Source organism: Eptesicus fuscus, chromosome 20, assembly GCF_027574615.1.
Source record: "Eptesicus fuscus isolate TK198812 chromosome 20, DD_ASM_mEF_20220401, whole genome shotgun sequence".
NCBI classification, from domain to species: domain Eukaryota; kingdom Metazoa; phylum Chordata; class Mammalia; order Chiroptera; family Vespertilionidae; genus Eptesicus; species Eptesicus fuscus.
The window spans coordinates 25,950,413-25,975,284 of NC_072492.1; the positions used below are offsets into that span (position 1 = coordinate 25,950,413).

Here is a 24,872-nt window from a genome sequence, read left to right on the forward strand (position 1 = left end):
ATATAGCAGACTCTGACCAAACTTTGCAACATCGGACTCTTCACTCAAGGCAACCCTTCTTGTTCCGGAAAACTTTAACCTCTTGCATTGTCGTAACAAACAAACAACTGAGATTTGCAATACTCAACTAAATGTGATGACTCAGCGTGAACATTTAGTTCAATATAGTTTTATTTAAAAATCCGCAAAGCTGAAGGAGGGATCTGATCTTTTATTAAAAGAAAGCAATTTTCACAGTATATATTTAGTCATTTTAGCTTTGTGTGGAACAGTGATAGGAAAGGAAGTTTTGTTCAAGATCCTGAATCTAGCACACTCAGCCAGGTGCCGGGATCTTGCAGCAAGGTAACACATTCCTGGTCTGAACCCACAGTAAATCCTCTCACCCAGCTGAAACAGTTCTGCCCAAGGCACAGACAGCAGGTCTTACTTTCCTACTCTACATGGGCTCTAAGAATCCTCCACTTTAAAGTTGAGAAAAATGTGAAAGGGTTTCTTAACTCACTGCATGCAACAAACCCAACTACTTGTTAATTCTTGACAATTACATGGATAAAATACTTGAAATTTGCAAGAGGTTCCACATTTAATAGAACTCAAATGTAAAAAATTAGGTCAAGTAACATGCTTTCATGTTTTAAAATGTTACTTAATAAAACTTACTGAGACAAGATGTGCAGCACTTTCTTATACTTGCCTTTATAAACTGCTTCTGACAATGGCTACTTGATGGTCAAAAAATAAAATAAAAAAGAGAAGAAACAATACATACTGGTATGTAACAATGCCTACAGGGAATGTCATTAAAAAAAAATTTTGTTACTAAAATTAAACCTGAAAAAAAAAAAAAGACTAGAAAGCAGCACATCCATGTTATTTTCAATGATGAGGTAGATATTCTGTCCTATGCAGTAAAACGAAGATAGAAAACTGCATACAACTTTCAAATCTTTTTTTTTTTTAAAGTTCAGGTTATAGTCACTTTCACAAACAAGGCATTTATACACTACAAGGTGGAGAGGTCATAGTCAGGCAAGCTCTGTGCTTGATGTGTTGTTACTCGAAGATTCAATAATCAGTCTTGGATCAATCAATTGTCTCCAAAAAACAGTGATCTGAAGAAAAATACAAAATATTCAGTTTAGAGATTTCATTATGAGATCATATAGGTTCTAGTCATTTAAAACATCAGTCAAGTAAATTTCCATTTGTGCAGAATGGTTGAAGTCTTGGAATAATTTGAGTCCTAATAAACTGAGTTTAATTAGTGCATAAAAACTTGTTTACCTCAAATGCAGCTAAATTTTACATTAAGCACATTTCATCCTTCTCTGATTTAGAGCAGGGGTTGTGGGGGATGGCACGAGTGAGGGGTAGCTGGTTACAAAGGGTCACGAGGATTTGCCTAACAAGCTTCTATGGACAGGCGGCCACAGACCTCTTGGGAAGCAGATGTGGCCCAAAAGGGTTATCAATAGACTGTTGATGCCGTTTTGTGCAGCTCTATAGTTCTGCTAGGCTGTCAAAAATAGGAGGTATTTCACATTTTACTAAGAGAAAGCAAATTCGAGCACTTGGCCATGTGGATGAATGATGAGAGCCATCTAGTGTCCAAAAAAGGTAATTACAGGCTCTGCTTCAGACCTCTGAAAAGGCATAGAGAAGCAAGTCTCTAAAGGTTTAACTTTCCAACACAGTTTCCAAGAATACATTTCAACCCCCAAAATGGGGCTGAGTATATTGCAAATGAAGAAGTACAGAAGACTGGGCCAAATCTGATGATCCTATCACAGACCCAAAAAATGTGTTTTTGGAATAATTCTCTGAGTATCATCTATCTTAGAGACAAATCAAAGCATAAAGTCTGGCTAGTGTTTCTATGTGTCAGATAAATTATGAGTTTAGCATACTGAAACGTATAAGGCAATATCTGTAACATCCTATCTAATAAAGAGGAAATATACTAATTGACCATCACACCATCACAAAGACGGTGGTGCCCACAGCCAATAAGGATGGAATATGCTAATTGACTGCCATGCCCTCAAAGATGACAATGCCCACAGCCACAAGATGGCGGCACCCAGTCCCCTCAGCCCTACCGGGGTGGCAGGCACGTGGCACAGATGGGCCCGCTCCCAGGCGGGTCCAGCAGCTCCACGCGCCTGCCTCCAGAGTCCCCCAGTCCCCTCAGCCCCCCCAGGGCCGGCACAAGGCACAGGCAAGCTTCAGATGGCGGCTGCCCAGCAGCCCAGGGCCACCCGAGGCTCAGGTAACCAGGACTGGCCGAGGCTTGCCGCTGCCGGCAGTGGCAGCAGCAGAGGTGTGATGGGGGCGTTGCCTTCCCCTGATTGCCTGGTCACCTCCCACCTGAGGGCACCGGACTGTGAAAGGAGGCAGGCCGGGCTGAAGGACCCCCTTCCAGTGCATGAATTTTCATGCACCGGGCCTCTAGTTTCAAATATAAACACCTTATATGTAAACTAGAGGCCCGGAGCACGAAATTCATGCATGGAGGGGGGTTCCTCAGCACAGCCTGCACCCTCTCCAATCTGGGACCCCTTGGGGGATGTCTGACTGCTGGTTTAGGCCCGATCCCAGGCCCTGTGGGATCGGGCCTAAACCGGCAATCAGACATCCCTCTCGCAATCTGGGACAACTGGCTCATAACCACTTGCCTGCCTGCTTGATCGCCCCTAACCCCTCTGCCTGCCAGCCTGATCGCCCCTACCTTGCCCCCTGCCAGCCTGATTGCCCCTACCTTGCCCCCTGCTGGCCTGATTGCCCCTATCTTGGCCACCTACCTGCCTGATCGCCCATAACTTCTCTGCCTGCCTGCCTGATCACCCCTAACATCTCTGCCTGCCTGCCTGATCACCCCTAACTGCTCTCCCCTGCCTGCCTGATCGCCCCTAACTGCCTCTGCCTGCTGGCCTGATTGCTCCTAACTGCCCTCCCCTGCCAGCCTGATCTCACCCCCAACTGCCCTCCCCTGCAGGCCTGATCTCGCCCCCAACTGTCCTCCCCTGCTGGCCTGATCTCGCCCCCAACTGCCCTCCTCTGCCAGCCTGATCGCCCCTAACTGCCTCTGCCTCACTCCCCACCACCATGGCTTTGTCTGGAAGGAAGTTGGACGTCTAGAAGATGGCCGGTTCACATGGTCTAATTAGCATATTTCCCTTTTATTAGTATAGATAGATTATATAGGATAGGATTGCTTAAATGTGGGGAGCGGGGAGAGAGCCTTTTTCAGCAGGAGGAGATGCTCTTGGCAGACAAAAACACATAATCCCTATATCTGAACTGATAGCCAAACCGGTCATTAAAAAATTAAATCACTTTCTTACACCTTACACCAAACAGCTGTTGCCCTTAAAACCTCTCCTCAGCCCCCACCTTAGGTTCTGCCTTCGCAGTTCACCCAGATTTGGTTCTGATTGGTTGGTTTCTATGGCAGTGAGTATCAAAAGCCCCACCTCCTAGGCAGCCATTGGCTCCTCATAATTCACCCAGATTTGGTTTCGATTGGCTGGTTCCTATGCCAGTCAGCGTCAAAAGCTCTGCCTCCTAGGCAGCCATTGGCTCCTTGCAATTCACCCAGATTTGGTTCTGATTGGTCGGTTTCTATTCCAGTCAGCATCTCCGGGCCTATCTCCAGGCCTGATCATAGAGACGGGGATGATCAGCACCCACCCCAGGCTGTTGGCCAGTAGGCTGAACTGCTGACCTCTGGGGGAGAGAGAGAGACAGAGAGAGAGAGAGAGAGAGAGAGAGAGGGAGAGAGAGGGAGAGAGAGAGAGAGGCCTCGCCAGCTGCTGCTGCTGCTGCTGCTGCTGATAAGCCCTACCTCTCTTTCTCTCCCAGAGGTCAGCAGTTCAGCCCACTTGCCTGCTGCGAGCACAGCCTGGTGTTCAGTCGAGCTTCCGGTCATTATAGATGTTACAACCTGGCTCTATATATATAGATTCTATTTCCTTTAATGCTAGCAAGGCCTAATGAACCATCCATTGCCAGCAACTAGTCTGGCTGCCTAAAAAGTTCTAAAACATAAACATATACTACCTAAAATGGCAATTTAAGGTTTAAACAAAGTCAAAAGACAGAATTATCATTTTATGTCATTCTTCAAAACAAAACTTGCTGTTTTAAGTCAGAATTGTGGCAATGTCTGAGAGGTAGCAGTGACTACAAGGAGACATGATGGAGATTTCCAGTTCTTTTTTTTTTCTTTTAATATATTTTATTGATTTTTTACAGAGAGGAAGAGGGACAGAGTTAGAAACCTCGATGAGAGAGAAACAGATCAGCTGCCTCCTGCACACCCCCTGCTAGGGATGTGCCCGCAACCAAGGTACATGCCCCCGACCGGAATCGAACCCAGGACCCTTCAGTCCGCAGGCCGACGCTCTATCCACTGAGCCAAACCAGTTTTGGCGAGATTTCCAGTTCTTAACGAAGAACTGTTAATGTTCTTGATCTGGGTGCCAGTTATGTGAGTATGTTCATGTGTGAAAATTGTTCCAGCTATACTTATATGCACTTTTCTGAACCTACATGTCAATAAGAGACTTTTATGATATGCTAGTCTTTTGTACTGATATCCTTATATAACCTTATGTACTACTAGAGGCCTGGTGCACGAATTCGTGCTCGGGTGGGGTCCCTCGGCCTTGCTGGTGATCGAGGACTATTGGGGGCGGGGGGGTGAGACCACGGGAGGCTGGAGGGCCGGGGGGTAAGGGGCTGTGGGAGGTTGGCTGTGGGAGCGCCCTGACCACCAGGGGGCAGCTCCTGTGTTGAGCGTCTGCCCCTGGTGGTCAGTGCGTGTCATAGTGACTGATCAACCAGTCATTCCAGTTGTTCGGTCGCTTAGGCTTTTATATAGTATACTAGAGGCCCGATGCACAAAATTCGTGCATGGGGGTGTGTGTCCCGCAGCCCAGCCTGCACTCTCTCCAATCTGGGACCCCTCGAGGGATGTCTGACTGCCCTCTCACAATCCAGGACTGCTGGCTCCCAACTGCTCACCTGCCTGCCTTCCTGATTGCACCTAACCACTTCTGCCTGCCAGCCTGATCACCCCTAACGACTCCCCTGACAGCCTGATTGATGCCTAACTGCTCCCCTGGCAGCCTGATTGCCCCTAACTGCCCTCTCCTGCAGGCCTGGTCCCCCCCCCCAACTTCCCTTCCCTGCAGGCCCGGTTGCCCCCATCTTATCTCCTCTACCGGCCTGGTCACCCCTAACTGCCCTCCCCTGCAGGCTTGATAGCCCCCAACTGCCCTCCCTTGCAGGCCTGGTCCCTCCCAACAGCCCTCCCCTGCTGGCCTGATCGCCCACAACTGCCCTCCCCTGCAGGCCATCTTGTATCCACATGGGGGCAGCCATCTTGTGTGTTGGAGTGATGATCAATTTGCATATTACTCTTTTATTATATAGGATAGAGGCCTGGTGCACAGGTGGGGGCCAGCTGGTTTGCCCTGAAGGGTGTCCTGGATCAGGGTGGGGATTCCCTTGGGGCATGGGGCAGCCTGGGTGAGGGGCCTGTGGTGGTTTGCAGGCCGGCCACACCCCCCCCAGCGACACAAGCAGAGGCCCTGGGATCTGGGATTTATCTATCTTCTATAATTGAAACTTTGTAGCTTTGAGCAGAGGCCAGGGCTGGCCAGGAAGTTTGGCTTCCTCCATTGCCGAGGAAACCCAAGCTTCCTGCTCGCTCCATGGCCACAGTCATTTTTGTTGGGATTTATTTATCTTCTATAATTGAAACTTTGTAGCCTTGAGTGGAGGCCTGGGCCGGCCAGGGACCCAAGCCTCCTGCTCGCTCCGTGGCCGCAGCCATCTTGGTTGGGTTAATTTGCATACTCGCTCCTGATCGGCTGGTGGGCATGGCTTGTGGGTGTAGCAGAGGTATGGTCAATTTGCATATTACTCTTTTTATTAGATAGGGTAGATGACTATGCAAATCTAGACTCTGTGCATCTTGTCATAGAGGTTCTTTAAGGTCCAAGATGATGCCCTAACTGGACACTTGGCATTAATATGTCACATTATAGGCAGGACAGACATCATCAAGACCCAGATCCTTTATGATTTTATTTTTTTAATTAAAAAAAATGTTTTTATTGATTTCAGAGAGAGGAAGGGAGAGGGAGAGGGAGATAGAAACATCAATTTTGAGAATCATCGATTGGCTGCCTTCTGTACACCCTACACTGGGGATCAAGCCTGCAATCCAGGCATGTGCCCTGACTGGGAATTCTGACCTCCTGGTCCATGCTCAACTGCTGAGCAACACTAGCTGGGCTCCTTCATGATTTTAATATAGGCAGTTCAGCAAGCTGCAAAGTATTCCAGACAGACCACCAGTAATCAGTTGAGAGAGAATGGATGACTCAGCAATCCCAAGAAGAGAAGCACGCCTACCTTTCTCTCCTGTGTCACAGCGTACTCCACGACCTCAGATCCATTTTCATTGTGATAAACTAAATCGAATTTCCCAGGTTCTTTCATGGATGAAACTAGATGTTAGGGAGGAGAGACAATAAGTCATTCCCCAGGAGTGAAAATATTCTTCTACAGGCAATTTACATCATTTAGAAAAACCATCACAAACAAACTGCATTGATGTGGAGACTGGGTACGCACATGCGAGCATGGAGTGCTCCATGACAGGAGACCCTGAGAAAACCCCCCACCAGCAGACGGGAGCTTCTTGGCCTTTCAGGGACGGTATTTCCTTCATCAAAAAGAGACGAGCTTGCTACACTATCACTAGTACTCCCAGAAAAGAATGTACAACCACAAGATAAGAAAAAAAGTAACTGTTATGTTTCAGCAAGGGAAGGTAATCTGAATTCTGCAAAATACTTTTATCTTGCTATGTCCTCAGAAATTACACATGCTTACTACTTAGTAATACAGCAGTCCTCACTTTGCATGGTAGTGTGGGACCCTAAAAATGACTGTAGGCTGAAATCACGCAAAACAATAAAGTAATCCATGGGGAAAATTATTGTACGATTGTTCCACAATCTTTAAAAAATTCTGTCAAAACATTAAAATCTTTTTTAAAAATATATATTTTATTGATTTTTTACAGAGAGGAAGGAAGAGGGATAGAGAGCTAGAAACATTGATCAGCTGCCTCCTGCACACCCCCTACTGGGGATGTGCCCGCAACCAAGGTACATACCCTTGACCGGAATCGAACCTGGGACCCTTCAGTCCGCAGGCTGACGCTCTATCCACTGAGCCAAACCGGTTTTGGCAAAACATTAAAATCTTTACTACATAAGGAAATTAAAAGAAGTAATACTAGTATTTATGTAGCACACTGTAATTTAAAACATTAGAAACACTGAGAATTAAAGTGCACGGCTTCTTTGTAAGACTCTTATCAAGGGTAGTTTGAACAGTACTTACTTTCTTGTCAGGCAACAAGGATAGAGAGAATCTTTTCTATTACCTGAAGAACTGTCATACTCACTTCTAAGTTTGGATCAGCTTTCAATACTTTATTCCTTGAGCTTTTAATGTCATGAAATAGCTCTGAGAGTTTGGGAAATTTTTGGTCGATATCACTTCTGGGACACCTTCATCTCTTTCATCACCAATACCCTCCTCATTTAAGTCAAGAAGTTCATATAAACCACAGTATCACTATTCCTATGGTTAGCTATTTCTTCTATAATCTCACTTAAACTTGATTTGGATGTCACTGTTTGCTTCTTTGTTGTGCTTTCATCTTTGTTGACCAACTTATTTCAACTACCCATTTCGTAAGTGTCATGTGGGCTTATCACTGAGGGACAAGGGAGCAACAAAGGTACACACCTTGCTGTGTGTATGGGAAATGAGTAACCGAAGCACAGTGACCGATCATCAAGACTGAAAGAAGTGGCTGGTCACCGATCATGATGGGCATCTGTTATTATGTAGTGACTTGTGGACTAAAGAGCTGGTAGCACCTTATGCAATTACTCTCATTAATATACTCAATGTCGGGGGGTGGGATGAGGGCATGCGACAGGGGGTAAGGGAGGCTGGGGAAGGTCAATGCGGGGGATAAAAGGAGATATATGTACTACTATTTGTAATACTTTAAACAATAAAATAAAATTAAAAAAATATATATATATACTCAATGTCACTGAGGGACTGGTGTTAGTAACTAAACCAGGGTAACTGCAGTGCATGGATATCAGAACTATGCAAAGCAAGGACTACCAGTATTTCTACTGGAAAACAGATAAAGCCATTCCTTGTTGCCCAGAAGAAAAGTTCTACTTAGATGTCATCACTGTCAATCACCTGATAAGCAGTGATCCAGCCATGCCCATGGAATTTGACCACCATTCCTAAGAAGGGGGATTTCTTCAAATGAAACCTTATCAGAATGAAGCTGGGAAATCAGTGTAGGTTACATCTAATCATTTACTTAATAGCCTAAAGAGACTTTGTTGAAAACCCTTTTGGCTTTGGCTGGTGTTGCTCAGTGGTTAGACCGTCAGCCTGCACACCTAAGGGTCACAGGTTCGATTCCTGGTCCAGGACACATACCTAAGTTACAGGGTGTTTTTTTTGCTTCTTTGTTTTAATTACTGATTTCAGTGAGGAAGGGGGGAGAGGGAGAGAGAGAAAGAGAGACAGACAGACAGACAGCAGATAGACAGAAACATCAATGATGAGAATCATTGACTGGCTGCCTCCTTGCATGCCCCCTACTGGGGATCGAGTCCACAACCAGGAATCGAACTGTGACCTCCTGGTTCATAAGTCGAGGCTCAACCACTGAGAAACACCAGCAGGGCTGGGTTGCAGGTTTGAGCGTGCAGGAGCAACCAATCAATGCGTCTCTCTCACATAGATATTACTCTCTTTCTCTTTCCTCTCTTTCTCCCCCTCCCTCCATCTTGTCCTCCCACTCTCTCTGAAAAGCAAAGGAAAGAATGTCCTCGGGTGAGGATTAACAAAACCCTTTTGACTAACTTCTGTATACTGGAGTTTTGATTACATTACTACCTTATTTAAACACAAATAGAAACTAATTGCCTTAGGGTCTGCTAAAGAAAAGGGATCTCCCCTGGTCTCTGGCCAGGGACCTACAACACAACACAAGTTAAGCCATATACAGTAAAAGCCCTCTCATTCCAGGATTTCAGAACCAATAATGAACAGGGTGAATCAGGGATAAGGCAGAATAATGTGCGGGCTGTGTATATGCAAATATTTTAGATAGTTTATTTTGATTTAACAACACAAATGTGTTCATTTGCCAATCTTTTGAAACAGAGCTGAACAGATCTTATGAGCCCACCAACTAGAGCTGTCTTTCTTTGACAAATCATATCCTTAATGTATGCCTGCAATTTGCATAATTCCCAGTTTTGAGTTTTTTTAAAGTGATGCAAGAATGCAAAAACTAGCAAGGCAATTTAAGTACAAAAGCTTCCCAGAGTTTTACCAAATTCCTCCCAATCTCTTATATAGCTGACCCAACCACACAAAACTTAATGGCAAGTTTTTTAGCAACACTTCTGCATCAGCATTCAACTTAGGTTTTAAAAAAAGAATTCTTTCTGGAATTAATTTTCATCGGTTTATGTAATTTTTATGAAAGTATATAATTACTGTAATAAGAACAACTTGCCTAAAAGCTTTGGGAAAAAAATCCAATAACTCTTAGCGGACACTCTACTCCACCAGTGGGCTCAGGCCCGGCTGTTCTGTGCTGACAGAGGTGGGGAGAGCGCCAGTTGATCATGGGGCCAATGAAGATAGCAGCTCCCGATTGCATAGCTACTTAGAAACCAATGAGATGTGAAAAGCCTACATTTTCAAATTCTTTTCTAGAAGACTCACCAGGTCTGGATGAAAGGATTTCTATATCTACTTGCTGGGTCTCTGGATTGTGGCTCAATATTTTTCCTTCCTTTCAAAAATAAAAGTTGAAGTAAAAGATAAACACACAAAACATTACAAATATATTAGAACCGCTGAATTGCACACTTTAAAATGGTTTAAACCAGCGGTCGCCAACCTTTTGGACCTCACGAACCACCAGTGGCTGCTGGTTGGCGACCGCTGGTTTAAACTGTGGATTTTTATGTTATGTGAATTTTATCTCAATGAAAAAAATTTTGTTAAATCAGCATGTAGGGGAAATGATACTCCCACACACCAAACCACTATTTTCCCTAATCTTAATCACCCCAGGGTCAGGTACCACATGAGGAATAGCCCTACAGACCAAAGCCTGCTCATCACTGAAATGAGCCAATCCTAGATTGTTTCCTGCACCCTGCCTGTCTATCCCCAGGAGACCCCACTAAGGCTCTGGCCTAGGCTTTCTCCTCACTCCTGCTTCTGCCTCCTGACCACACCCAGGTGCTTTCCTCTGTGTCACTGCAGGGTGTGGCATTGCCTCTCCTCTTGGGAAATGTAAGTAATAAATTCCTCTTTCATTAGCATTGGCTTCTCTGGGTCTCCCTTAGCCACCTTCATAAATTCAAATCCCATGGGTACAAATTCGGCAGGGAGATTGGAGTTTTGAAGCCAAGCTTAATAAATAAGCCGGCGATCTGCCCTGGTGGGTTTGGCTCAGTGGCTGGAGCATCAGCCAGCGAACTGAAGGGTCTCGGGTTCAATTCCCAGTCAAGGGCATTACCTTGGTTACAGGTTCCATCCTCAGCTGGTCAGGGAACGTGCAGGAAGCAACCAGTTGATGTGTCTCTCTCATACTGAAGTTTCTCTCTCTCCTTCCCCACTCCCTTTCATTCTCTCTCTCAAAAATATCCTCCAGTGAGGATTAAAAAATATATATAAAAAAAGCCAGTGATCAAGCAGGTAACAGAACTGGTGGTCAAAGCAAAAAAGTGGGACTAATTTTCTCTCTCAAAATGGTTTTGAAAGCAATTCAAAAAAGTTCTAAAACTACTAGGAAATAAAGTAAGTAAATAGCTTTCTACAGTAATAACTATGATGACTAACATTCACTTAATGTGAATTTTAATACCATCTAGAATCACAGTTTGTAGAGTTATGAAATGTATTGATTCTATATTTATTCCCATTTCCTCATAGATCACAGAATTAAATTAGTTACTTATGTAGGGTGACAAAACATTCTGATTTGCCCAAGATAGGTCTGTTTACATTTCCTTTCAGTAATTCACAAATATGTAAAATATATTCCTATGATGAAAACAATCCAATTTTCTGGCTGAGAGCTATTTATTATTTTCTTTCAATGTTTAGAATATGGGAGAAGAATACTCAAAGAAGTCTGTGTGTCTAAGCTAATTTTTAAAAAATGAATAAAAACATTAAATTCATTATTCTCATTCTATATTCTTCCCAAGTGTAAGGAAAACAACACTAGGAGACTTCACAGTGATGTTATTAAAAAGTTTACAGTTCGGTAATGTTTTTACTTTTTACTTTACAGCATTGTTTACTCAAAAAAAATCTGCATTATTCATACTGGTAATCTATAATAATAAAAGCGCAATATGCTAATTAGACCAGACAGCCAACCAACCTTCCAGATGTCATTCCAGACATCCTTTCAGATGAAGCCGCTGCAGCGGGGGCCAAGGCACAGGCAGTTAGGGGCAATCAGGCAGGCAGGTGAGCAGTTAGGGGTGAACAGGCAGGCAGGCAGAGGCGATTAGGGGCAATCAGGTAGGCAGGCGAGCAGTTAGGGGCAATCAGGTAGGCAGGCGAGTGGTTAGGGGTGATCAGGCAGGCAGGCAGAGAGGTTAGCGGCGATCAGGCAGGCAGGCAGTGGTTGGGATAATCAGGCAGGTGAGTGGTCCCGGATTGCAGGGATCGGGCCTAAACTGGCAGTCGGACATCCCCCAAGGGATCCCGGATTGCGAGAGGGTGCAGGCCTGGCTGAGGGACCTCCGCCTCTGTGTACAAATTTCATGCATGGGGCCTCTAGTATTATATATGACTTTGGCTTCTTTAATATACTGACAATTATCTTATATAATAAAAGCCTAATATGCTAAGTGTCCAGTCATCCGTTCAACTAAAGTGTAATATGCTAATGATATGCTATGGCTGCTCAACCGCTCGCTATGATGTGCACTGACCACCAAGGGGCAGACAGTTAACCAGCCAACCAGTCGCTATGATGTGCGCTGACTACCAGGGGGCAGACGCTCCGACTGGTAGGTTAGCTTGCTGCTGGGGTCTGGCCAATCAGGACTGAGCGAGATGGGCCAGACATGCCCTGGAGCCATCTCGCAGTCCCCTCCTCCTCCACCCCCTCGCCGCTGGCCAACCTCCTGCGTCCCTCCCCAGCCCTGATCGTGCACTGGTGGGGTCCCTTGGCCTGGCCTGTGCCCTCTCGTAATCTGGGACTCCTCGGGGGATGTCGGAGAGCCAGTTTTGGCCCAATCCCACAGGCCAGGCTGAGGGACCCCACTGGTGCACAAATTCATGCACTAGGCCTCTAGTTTTTAAATAAAAAGTCTTACCTTGTAGTCAGAGACATCAGGAGAATAATCGGGTGTTAATTCTAAAAGCTTAAAAAAAAAAAAAAAAAAAGAAAGAAAAAGTTCATCAATACATAAGTCCCATGGTCCCTATCTCTGAGAAAACACGCAGAGCCTGACCACGAATCTGTAGCAAGACAGGGGTTCCAGGGGAAAGGGGTGATTGGTATGGCTTTCTTTTATTGAGCACTTACTATATTCTAGACACTGGCCTAAGCCATTTTTATTCATTTAGAAAACAATTACTGGCACCTATTACACACTAGGCATGAGAACATGAAAGATATTATCTGGGCAGGGTGTGTGTGTGTGTGTGTTTAACACATATGTATATATACATGTATGTACATATATACATACATGTGCATATACATATGCATACGCACATGTATGCATATACACATGTATATATACATGTGTGTGTACATATGTATATGTACATATATGTGTGTGTGTTTATTTATATATATACTCTAATGAATAATTTTTCTTGGAGGGAAAATAATCTTTTTGTTGTAATTGTTGTTTTAAACATACCTTAAATGCAATCTTTTCTCCAACTTGGGGGGCAGCTGCTAACAGTGGTAACAGACTGTAGTCCTTGTGTGTCCGTACTGGATTCTGAAAAATAGTACTTATTAGTTATGTGACTTTGTTACTGGTGAGAAAACGCGAACTCATGACATCAACTCCAGACACGCTCTGTGGGGAAAGGGGAAGTGGTAAACTCACAATGAAGACTACTTGCCTGGATAATAGTAGAAGAGTTTGTTACTGTTTCATTTAAATGCTGCTGCTTCTCATATTCAGCGTCTTTATTTAAAACAAGGGGAACAGCAAGTCCTCGTCCTCGACCTCTCCCCCGCATGCCCCGACCCCTAATTCCCTTCCAAGAAAGAAGGTCCTCTCCTCTACCCCAACCTCTTCCCAAACTGGTAGGAAAAGTCACGCTGGGAGGACCAGGAGGAGTCTGTCTGCCACCATTTGGGTCAGAGTTCTTCCACCCAGGAGCGTTTGGGGTCTGCGCTGAAGGCCCCGGACCTGGACGACCTCTGCCTGCAAACAGGCCCACTGGCTTTAAGGGCCCCGCAGTCTTCTCCAGGGAACTCTTTGACGCGTCGCTTTGGTCATCTGAATCTGAACTCGAGTCTGAACTGGAGTCAGAGGTTCTGGTTGTCTTGTCCTCGATGGGGGCAGAGTTAAAGGCAATTGTCGTAGCTACTTTGTTTGCCGTGGTGTTTTTTATAGAGGGCCCTTCCTTTGATAATGCCGTTGATACTTTCTCTGAGGACTTTCTGACCTCCAAGATGACATTGCTCAAAAGTTCACTGGCTGAATCATGACAAGACTCAGACTCTGAGGAGGAACTGGGACAATCTTTCGTAGGGACGTCCACGCCACCTTTCCTCTTGGCTTTAACAAGGCTGTTTCGAGCAGAACCTTTTGGAGGACTACACTTCTGGACAGTCCACTCTTTCACTGTCTGTGCTTTAGAAGACTTGGGATTCCTCGTCTGTTTTCTATACGCACGTTTCTCCCTCTTCTTTGGTGATTTTCTCCTGGTCTCTTTGTCATCCTCATCTACTACATCACGTGTGGCTTTGTGTTTCCTTTTGTTTTTTCCCCTCCCATTCTGATCTGTGACAGCTTTTGGTTCTGGATCCAAAGTGTTCTCATTGTTGTTCTCTCGCCTCTTCCAATGCTTCTTTGAATTTCTGTAATCAGTTTCTTCATCCTCCTCCAACTTAAATGACCGCTTCTTTGCTTTTCTAGGTAAGAAATGAGTACTATCACCATTACTGACTATTTCAGGATTCTCAGCGACTTCTCTCTCTTCTAATTTAACTCTATCAAAAGAACAAGAGAGAAAACTAGTGAGTAACTATGTCTCCAGGACGTTGTTATACATACTGAGATGACTGCAAACTGTCACTGCCGTCAGTCAATGAAAAATCATCAAATCGCTGAAGGACAAAGACTCTTTTTGACAAAATGTTTTTTATGGCATCACTTACGGTCAACTTTCAACAGACTACTTTTATTTATTGACTATTTACTGTGTCCCAAACATTTGCTATACATTTTTTCTAAATACCACCATGAAGTAGGTTTCTTTGATTTTCAAACAAATCACAAAACTACAGTTCAGACAAATAACTTGCCCAAGAACCAAAGCTAATAAGCAACAGAAATAGGATTCAAATCTTGGTTTGTCTAACTTCACAATTTTTCCACTCTACTATGTTGCCAACGCCAAACAGTGATAATCCCAAGTGTCCAATTTTGTTTTTAAATGTGGCTCCTTTTAAAAAAAAAAAAATCAGATATTATTTTTATTTTGTTTAAATTTAGGAAAATACTGAACAATTTGTTCTCTGGGCTAGTGATAGTCATAAAATTCCCTGACATTTTGTGATTATTAATTGTATGTGTCAACCTGACTGGGCCATGGGGTGCTCAGCTATGTGGTTCAACAATGTTCTGGGTGTATCTGTGAGGGTGTTTCTGGATGAGATTGACATTTGAATCAGGAGACTGAGTAAAGCAGATTGCCTTTCCCAAAATGAGTGGGCCTCACCCAATCCATTGAAGGTCTGAATAGAGTAAGAGGCTGAGCAAGGGAGAATTCACCCTCTCTGCCTAAGCATTTTTGAGCTGGAATATGGGTCTTCTCCTGCCTTAGGACTCGAATTAGGACTAGAACTTACACTATCCACTAACTCTCCTGGCTCTCAAGCCTTTGAACTTGAACTGGAACTATTATCATTAGTTTTCCTAGGTCTCCAGCTTGCCGACTTCAGATCTTGGGACCGCTAAGCCTCCATAATCTCACGAGCCAATTCCTTATACTAAATCTCATATCTATATCTATGTATCCATGTCTGTATCATCTCCTATTGTTTCTGTTTCTCTGGAGAACCTTAATACACACATCATCTAAAATTATTTCACTATAGCCAAAACCGGTTTGGCTCAGTGGATAGAGCGTCGGCCTGCGGACTGAAAGGTTCCCAGGTTCGATTCCGGTCAAGGGCATGTACCTTGGTTGTGGGCACATCCCCAGTGGGGGGTGTGCAAGAGGGGAAAGGGGAAGTGGTAAATTGATCGATGTTTCTCTATCATCGATGTTTCTAACTCTCTATCCCTCTCTCTTCCTCTCTGTGAAAAATCAATAAAATATATTAAAAAATAATAATAATAAAATGAAATTATTTCACTATAGGAAAGGAATTCTATTCCTCCATTAACTGGAAACAGCTAATTCTAATATGTGCACCCAATAATGAAAAGCTGAGTGTCCCCAATGTCAAGCACATAGTGGGTATTCAAAAATGCCTGCTAAAAACACACATACTTTCAATACATTTACATCTAGCTATATATTTCATCAAGTATCTTTTTTTTTTAGTAACCAGGGAAAGATGGTAACAATCATATTTGAACATAAAGTACATTTGGTGAATAAGAAGACATATTATAAACGCTCTTTAATTTTTTTAAGATATAGTAATCCTGTGGATTTATCATTCAATGTGGTAGTTGAAAAAAAATCCTTAATTTCCTCAGGATAACCAAATACACAGACACATACAAGTCAAGGTAAAATAAAAGCTACTGATATCAGGAAAAGAATAGAGAACTAAAACTCTGGAAGGACAGGGACTTGAATTACGGAAACACTTTCCCCTCTGTCCCAGCTGTGGACATCAGCATGAAGCAGCAAGGAAGTCTCCCTCCATCTGGCAAAAGCTAGTTGGCGTCCTGTGACTTCAAAACTACTGGGAACTTCTGGCATACCAGATTGGTCCTTGTTATTCTGCATCAATTTGTTTTGATTCAGGTTTCAATTCTGGGACAACCAACTAGAACCAAACTTTGCACCAACTTTGAAAATGGGCCAAAACCGGTTTGGCTCAGTGGATAGAGCGTCGGCCTGCGGACTGAAAGGTCCCAGGTTCGATTCCGGTCAAGGGCATGTACCTTGGTTGCGGGCACATCCCCAGTGGGGGGTGTGCAAGAGGCAGCTGATCGATGTTTCTCTCTCATCAATGTTTCTAGCTCTCTATCCCTCTCTCTTCTTCTCTGTAAAAAATCAATAAAATATATTAAAAAAAAAAAAAAGAAAATGGCTGCAAGACTTTCTGTGCTGGTGGTTTATTAAAATCACTGGAACACGGCAGGGGCTGCATCTAGCATATGCAGGACCCCTGCCTTTCAGAGGAACCTGCAACTTCCTGGTGCTTTCAAAAGCAGCCCTTGGCATCATCTCGCCCGCTCTCAAGACAATGGATCTGCGCACATGTGGCATGAAGGTATGACCTGCGATTGCTGCAGCCTCACTACCTGCTATTCCTGGTGAGAATAATTTCAGTATGGGACAAAATAAAACTGAGAGACGTAATGCTATCCAGAGAATAAGAAATGGTTCACCTGGGTCTGTTACCATTCCTTTCAGGGTGTAGACTTTCCCTGGCAATGTCCTTCATTTCTCCACCTGGATCAGACAACAAGTGTAACTGTCCTTTTACAAAGAGAAGTGAATTACCTGTGTAGTTAGCAATGGAAGAGATTTGAGTCCAAGAAATTTTTAAAAGACCCTCCACTGTTCATTCAAGCTCTTTGCAGGGCAAACTGGGTAGTATTATCAAAATGCAAGGTATTCCCTTTAAATCTGCAATTTCATTTCTAGGATTCCATCATTAAAAAATATAGCCCAGCCTTTGTGGCTCAGTTGGTTAAATGTCGTCCCATGCACAAGGAGGTGGCTGGTTCGATTCCAGATCAGAGCACATGCCCAGGTTGCAGGTTCAGTCCCCAATAGGAGACTTGCAGGAGGCAGCCGATCCATGTTTCTCTCATCATCGATGTTTCTATCTCTCTCTCCCTCTCATTCCTCTCCCTGAAATAAAAACATTTAAAATATATTATATGTATCTAGAGCAGTGCTGGGCTCAGTGTTTGCTCTTTTATTAATATAATGAATGTTTCAGCCCTCTGAGAACAGGAGTTGGTGGGTTTTTAAAGTCATGTCCTATCAAATGGAGGTGAAATTCAACAAGGAGGGTGAAAGGATAGACCTGCACCCTCTTTGGGTCCCATCTGTTCCCCGAAGCCTCCTTCCTGTCTGGCTGCTGCTTGTAGTGGCCTGCATTATCACTGCCAGAGAGCTAACGCTATTTGACCAAGGGCACACAGTGAAGGAGCTGGAGAGCTAAGATTCGAATGCAGGGTTCTGAATCCAGACCCTGAGCTCTTTATCACTCTGCTCTCTTACCGTTCACACAATATTGAACAAAAGCAACTCATGTATTATTGGCGTAAATATAGACCTGTACAACTTTCCTAGAGGCCAATTTGACCAAAGAGGACCTCTTCCAGGAATGTATCCTACTGAATGATTGCCCAAGTACACCAAGACACACAAGAATATTCACAGCAGTATAGAACAGTGAAAAACAGAAAACTACTATGGTCTGAATGTTTGTGTCCCCCAAATTCATATATTGAAATCCTAACCCCCGATAAGATGACTTTAGGAGATGGGGCTTTAGGGAGATGCTTGGGGTATGAGGGTGGAGCCCTCATGAATAAGATTAGTGCCCTTAAAAAAAGAGCCCACAGAGCCCCCTTGTCCACTTCCACCAAATGAGGACACTGGGAGAAGGTGTCATCTATGAACCAGAAAGAAGCCTTCACCAGACATCAAATCGGTTGGCACCTTGATCTTGGACTTCTGGCCTCTAGAATTGTAAAACATAGATTTCTGTTTATAAGCTACCCAGACTATGGTATTTTTGTTATAGCAGTCCAAACTAATATAACAACCTAAAATGTCCATGACTAAGGGCTGGTTCGGTAAATTGATATGGTCACACAACGGAACACGAGGTGGCGTTTAAAAAGAATGATGTGTAGACCTGGCCAGGTGGCTCAGTTGGTTAGAGTGTCATCCCAATATGCCTGGGTGGCAGTTTGATCCCCGGTCAGGGCACATACAAGACTCAGCCAATGAATGCATAAATAAGTGGAACAACAAATCGATCTCTCTCTTTCTCTTCCTCACTCTTCTCTCTCCCTCAAAATAATTTTTTTTTTTTAAAGAAAAGAGACGTGTCTGTACACAGAGAAGGTATGTGAAAACACAAGGGAGACATCTACAAGCCAAGGAGCAGGGCCGCAGAAAAAAACTTACCAGGAGAGGATGCAGTCCTCACAATTCTAATACCATTTAAATAGTCCCTGAAGACGTAAAGAAAATGGAAATCTACTCCACAGTGAATAAAAAGGAAAAAGGACTCAAAATTTGGACTATTTCAAATTGTCATTAGAAAGAGAGAACTAAACAGCCTGGGGGTAAGGGGGGGCTCAGTGGTTGAGCAGCGACCCATGAACCTGCAGGTCACGTTTGATTCCCGGTCAGGACACACGCCCAGGTTGCAGGCTTCCTCCCCAGTAGGGGACATGCAGGAGGCAGCCCATAGATGCTGTTTCTCTCTCATCGGTGTTTCTATTTCTCTCTCCTTCTCCCTTCCTCTCTCTCTCTCTCAAAATCAATAAAAACGTATTTATTTTTTTAAAGAAAGAAGCCCTGAACAAATTAGTCCAAGGTAGGAATCCGAATTGAAATGACGATGTCTTACCATGTTATTGAGACACATCAACCACACGTGGGCAGCTCACATCCCAATTGCTCCTCCATACTCAGTATCATTTTTTTTCTTAAATTTCCAAAGGCATACTTAAAACGTTTGTTTTCCAATTCACAACCCAGAAGGTCCACACACCTCGGTAAGTGAGCCACAACACGCCCAGTGAGACCCCGAATGACACCCATCGGGAGTCTCGGGGGGGCTATCGCAGGTGCACCGCGTCTGGACAGGCTGCAGGTTAGGAAGAGAACGTGGCTACCCCGCCCTCTGCTGGGCTCTCTCGCACCTGAGCCGCCAGGGGATGGATGGCCGGCCTCGGGCGGGTCTGCGCCAAGGGCACGGAACGCAGCGCCCGGCTGAATCAAGGAGCGCCAGCGAGACCACGGCGGAAAGGAACTCGGGCCCTGCCCCTACGCGACACCAGGGCTTCCCCAGGCTGCTCCACTCACCACCCGCATCCGACGCACCGGGAAGGATGCCCGTTACCATGCGCAGTCCTGAACCTCCTCCCCGACTCATCAGAATCTCTGCGGGTCAGGAGTGCGCAGTTTCAGGGTCTCACCCCATCCCCATGCCCGCCCCCCACCCCCATCCACGCTCGGTCTCCAGAAGCAAGCCCGCGGCACCTCTGCACCAGCGCAGGCGCGTCCCTGGCCCGCCGCGCACCCCACGCCCGCTCCGCGCGCACCTGAGGCAATCGTTGTCTCGGACCAGGCGCGCGCTCTCGCCGTGGGGCAAGAGCCCCCCCTCCAAGTAGAGGCTGAGGAGGGCCCCGGGACTGAAGCCGAAGCGCTGGCGGATGAGACTAATGAGGTCCGTGACTACCCGGCATCGGTTCAAGTCGACCAGAAGCCAGAAGTCCAGGCAGTGCGGGGTGGCTGGCGGCGGGTAATCAAATCGAAGCCGTAGCCTAACAGTCTCGGAGGCTGCCATCTTGCTCGATGCTCTACGGAAGCCGAGACACGCCACAGCGCTCCGGGGAGGCGTGCCCGGGCGGCCCGCCCCCTGGAGCCGCTCGCCGTGCGCCACCTATGGGTGGCAAGTGGCTACGACAGCCTTCGTGAATGGCAACGCCGAGCGGTGTTGATTCAGTTCAGTTCGGTCGAGGCTAAGAAGACCAATAAATAAAATCCCCTTATCCTTTCCTACCGAGCACTATGTAGAGTGCGAATTGGGGCAACTCTCCGTGTAAACTCTCTGATAAAGCAATTCTCGGCAGTTGTCTTCTAAGATATTAGCTAGTCTACGCAAAGAATTTTTTAAAACTCCCAAATACATTTAGTCGACAAACTTTTCATCATAGATGTCATAAAGATATTGTTCCTAATGTATTGTAAATATTAACATTAAAAAATTAATCACTCTCAAAGAAAAAAAAAGAAAAATTAATCACTCTCTTAAAAGTGGAATTTAAATACCTTAGCAGTTTAATTCCTACCACCATCCACATTAAAATATAAAAATAAGTCCTCTTATTAACCTGTAATCAGAAATTTTACATCATTCGATTCCGTTCCATTCTCCTACATATTAACTCCTTTAGATTTCATGACAAAGATATGAATTATTATTATTATTATTATTCCCATTTTGAAGATTAAAAGTTCAGAAAAGTTAAGTACCTTCCCCAAGGTCACTGGACTAGTCAAGGACCACCCATGTTAAGTTGGTTACTTATTTCTTTTCTCTGCCCCAAATCTCAGTGCCCTCTCCCTTCACGGGCAGGACTCTGCCATTTCACAGAGATTCAGATAAAAACATCTGTCCATTTATGAGGGGCTGAGGGGAAGGACAGGGAGGGGAATAGGATAGGGAGAGGCCTTGTCACATGTACTTTTTTTTTTCTGTTTTGTGTTTTTCATGGTGCACTTTTGAACCAGTAATTAGAAGTATAACCTGACCATCCTACAGCCCCGGCGTATTCTTGATTCCTAGCTCAGTGGATGAGTTATTCAGTACACCCTAAGATAAACATGACCTTTAGACACACACACACACACACACACACACACACACACACACGAAAACATCTCTAACACTCTTTTTCTCTTTTCCCCTTCCCAACCCCCAATACCCTCTTTTTTTTAAAAAATATATTTTATTGATTTTTTACAGAGAGGAAGGGAGAGGGATAGAGAGCTAGAAATATCGATGAGAGAGAATCATCGACCAGCTGCCTCCTGCACACCCCCTACCAGGGATGTGCCCGCAGCCAATGTACGTGCCCTTGACCGGAATCGAACCTGGGACCTTTCAGTCCGCAGGCCGACGCTCTATCTATTGAGCCAAACCGGTTTCGGCCCCCAATACCCTCTTTAAAATGACTGCTGTGAAGGAGAGCAGAACACAGGGGAACAGCAGCCGTGGAGGCCAGCTGGGCTCCTGCAGCAGGTCCTCAGCCTGAAGCTCCCGCTCAGGGGGCAAAGGAACACTGTGCCCCAACTCTCCGTTCGGCTCCTTCCCCGGAGATGTGCTACGGTACCATGGCACTGGTGTCCCCCCTCTTCTTTCACGTCCCCGCTGGATTACTGGCCCTCTTCACCCCTGGGCATCGCAAATATGGTAGGTTCATGCCTGTAAGCATCCTGTTGATGAGCATCGTGGGAGCAATGGCTGCTGGGCTCTTGACAAGTGCAGTAATTGCTGGAGCGAACCAAGCTACGGGGAAGGAAATGATACCCTTTGAACCCCTCGCCTTGGGCACTTGGACACACGTTTTGTGTAGTGGTGGTCTCCCTTTTACGGGTTTTAGCCTCTCTATAGCATATACCCTTATGCTATGATGTCAAACCTACGTTTTTTAGAATTCTCCAAAGGATACAATATGGAATGCAGTGTTTTCTCAGTTCTTCAAATGGAAGCAACTTGGATGATGAAGTGTGTGAAGAACAGCATCCAGCCCTTCCTTCAATTTGAAGCTCCAGGAATCAAAGATCTTTTTGGATTCCTATTGTTCTCAACCAAAACAGATCAAGTTTTGTTTTGTTTTGAAATTTAATGTAAGCAGTTTTACATGTGCATCTTTACCCAAAGCCACGTCAACAGTGCTTCTGGGTTAGCAGAATATACTGCACTAAATCTTATTTGTTCTAAAATAAATAAATAAACAAATAAATAAACAAACAAACTGTTGTGAAGATGATGTTAACAACACAGAATAATGCTGATGACAAATTATCAAGAGAAAATAAATAAATAACTGTTTATCATTGTATTTTAAAAGGTGACATAAAAGACTAGAGAAAAAAATATCCCAGATGTCAACAATGGTTATGTAGGATCTAACATTTTTTTTCTCAACTTTCCAAAATGTCCATAATATACGTAACTTCATAAGAAAAATAATTTTTAAAAATCTCTGAAAATGGAATCCCACAGTTTTCCAGGACCAGCTGGTCGAAGCTTCATCTGATTTGGGGCAGACGCAGCAGTTTTTGAAATGCCAGGACTTTTGTTGGGGAAATAAGAGATGGGCAGGGCGGGAAGGACGGTCTTCTTGGGTATTTTTCTGTAGCGTCTCAGTTCTGCCGCACAACCGAAGTCAAATGCATGAAACGTCTCTTCCTCTCCGCTCTGCCCCCCCAAAACGGCAAAGAACCATGTGGAGGGGCAGGCAGGACAGGCCACCCAGAACCGTGCCCGGGGTTATCCCGTCCGGCAGAGGGCGCCCCGGACACTGCCAGTCGCCTCACCGCTCAGGCCCCGCCCCGCCCCGCCCCCAGACCGCCAAGGCTCCGCCCCCACCCAGTCCCCGCCCCGCCCCGCCCCGGTCCAGTCCAGGCTCCGCCCGCCGCCGTCACGTGGTGGGGCACCAGGTCCAGCCTATTGCTGATGCTGCAGCGCGGTATTCGTCATGGAGCTGGCACCGCGGGTCTGTCTCCTGTCCCTGCCACTGCTGCTGCTTCTGGGCCTGAGTACTGGTAGGTTCGGGCAAAAGATGTGTCAGTGACCGGTGCCTTCTTCTCTCTCCAGGGATGAGAGTCTGCTAGTACGTTTGTGCCTTTTAAAGCAAATCTCTTCCCCTGTGCTGTTGAACCTCTCGGCTTTCTGTTGGTTTGTTTTCTAATTGAAAGTGCTTTTCTACCCCTCCCCCCCCCTTTTTTTTTGCTCTGGGTGGTCTGATACTCCCTTCTTCCCTAGGTAGAAACAGTTGTGGAAAATGTATGATTTGGAGAAACTGCTGATCAATGAGGTTTCCACGATCTTAATGCCATCCCCCTCCCCCTGCCGTCACTGGCTGTTCAAAAGACTGAAAAATCCTACCCCGAATGGGCCGTTTCATTGAGAGAAGGCCTTTCCCCCCTTGATCAGAACGGACAGAATATTGTCTCCCCTCATCAAGGTCCTTTTTGGCAAAAACAAATTCGTGTTTAAAGGGTGACTTGCAAATAGATTTTCAGTCTCTCTCCCCCCGCCCAGCAAAATGTTTCCTGGTCTGAATCAACAGAATTCTACTGGCCACAAACTTGCCTTGTGATCTTAGGCAAGTTGCTTAACAACTGTTTTTCCTTTTTTGTAAAATGGGGATCATATGCCCTTCAGTTTGTGTCTGGGAAATGTTGTCAAGTATGTTGATCCCCAAATGTTAACAGTGGTCACTCCCAGGTTAGAGTATCAGGGCATAGGTCAAAAGGGACCCCAGCCTTATCTGTCATTTTCAAAGAAACCCGCATTCTTATGTTATTTGTACATAGACTCTTATAGCCATATCTGTAATATCCTAGCAGTTCTGTTTTTCTCCTCAAGACACTTTTTGGTTTTCTTAATCTCTAGCCTTATCAGTTACAAACAGCATTCATTGTCTCCTCATCTACTTCCTTCTCTTCTCAAGACCAGATTTTTGTTCTTTTACTTGCTGCAGAGGCTTGAAATTTAAGCAAGGAAGAAGTAAAAGGTAGAAAATTCCAGTCAACAAGGGTAATCCCTAAGTCAGCCTTTTCCTCCTTATTGATGCATTCATTGGTTGATTCTTGTATGTGCCCCAACCTGGGATCGAACCTGCAACATTGACATATTGGGATGACACCAACTTAATTATCTAACCAACGAAATCACCTGGCCAGGAATTGGTTTGTTTTTTCCCCCCTTATTTTCATAATATATTGGAGTGAGTACATTGCCTAAAATATAAACCAAGCCGTCTCTAGCCTGGCATGGCCACCTTTACTGGACTTGGAATTTACCCCGACGTTGGACATCCTTCAGGAAAAACCAAATTGTGCTTCTGTTTCAGGAGCCATCGTCGACCTGCCCCCAGACGAAGGCAAAGAAGTCTGGGATTATGTGACTGTCCGGAAGGATGCCCACATGTTCTGGTGGCTCTATTATGCCACCAGCCCCTGCAAGAACTTCACAGAACTGCCCCTGGTTATGTGGCTTCAGGTAAAAGTGGCTTCGCTGCTTGGCCAGGTTTGAGGCCAAGTTTCCCCCACTTAACATGTTGTTTGCTCTTAAGGGCTCACAGCTCAGCCAGTGATCAAGGACTGATCCAGCAGCCAGCCAGGGGTCTCCTAGGCTCGGGGGTTCGGCACCCTTCTGAAGTAGGCAAAGGCAGTGAGTGGTATTCCAAGGAGGGCAAATCAGAGAGTGAGGGGTTCTATTGCCATGTTTGTTTGTTTGAGCCCAGGCAGTGGCAGAAACCTTACCAGAAGCTTCTGAAGACAGCTTTGACTATATACCGATAGAAAGTGTTTTGAACAGTTCCAAAGCAAAGGCT

General features: G+C 45.1%; 2 protein-coding genes and 1 pseudogene across 3 annotated transcripts in view; 2 read left to right on the plus strand and 1 right to left on the minus strand.

Annotated features, from left to right (window-relative positions):
- Positions 1-191: 191 nt before the first annotated feature.
- Positions 192-20,284, minus strand: COIL (coilin). Of its 2 annotated transcripts, XM_008147740.3 has the most exons (7): positions 19,845-20,284; positions 13,255-14,353; positions 13,044-13,127; positions 12,489-12,536; positions 9,865-9,934; positions 6,427-6,521; positions 192-1,115 (listed from the first exon to the last, which is right to left on the minus strand). In XM_008147740.3, exons 1-7 carry the CDS (start codon positions 20,087-20,089, stop codon positions 1,029-1,031), a joined length of 1,728 nt encoding a protein of 575 aa, XP_008145962.1. In that variant the 5' UTR covers positions 20,090-20,284; the 3' UTR covers positions 192-1,028. The 2 variants fall into 2 exon arrangements, with proteins under 2 accessions (XP_008145962.1, XP_028010579.1); XM_028154778.2 differs by lacking the exons at positions 192-1,115; positions 9,865-9,934 and having other exon boundaries at positions 6,433-6,521.
- LOC114233794 (transmembrane protein 170A-like) lies at positions 20,098-21,919 on the plus strand (annotated as a pseudogene).
- A 1,059-nt stretch (positions 21,920-22,978) lies between these two features.
- Positions 22,979-24,872, plus strand: part of SCPEP1 (serine carboxypeptidase 1) — a 29,595-nt gene continuing 27,701 nt past the window's right edge. Inside the window, exons 1-2 of the mRNA XM_054709288.1 lie at positions 22,979-23,076; positions 24,390-24,538. Of these exons, the coding sequence (XP_054565263.1) occupies positions 23,010-23,076; positions 24,390-24,538 (216 nt within the window). The 5' untranslated portion in view covers positions 22,979-23,009. The remainder of the gene's footprint in view (positions 23,077-24,389; positions 24,539-24,872) is intronic.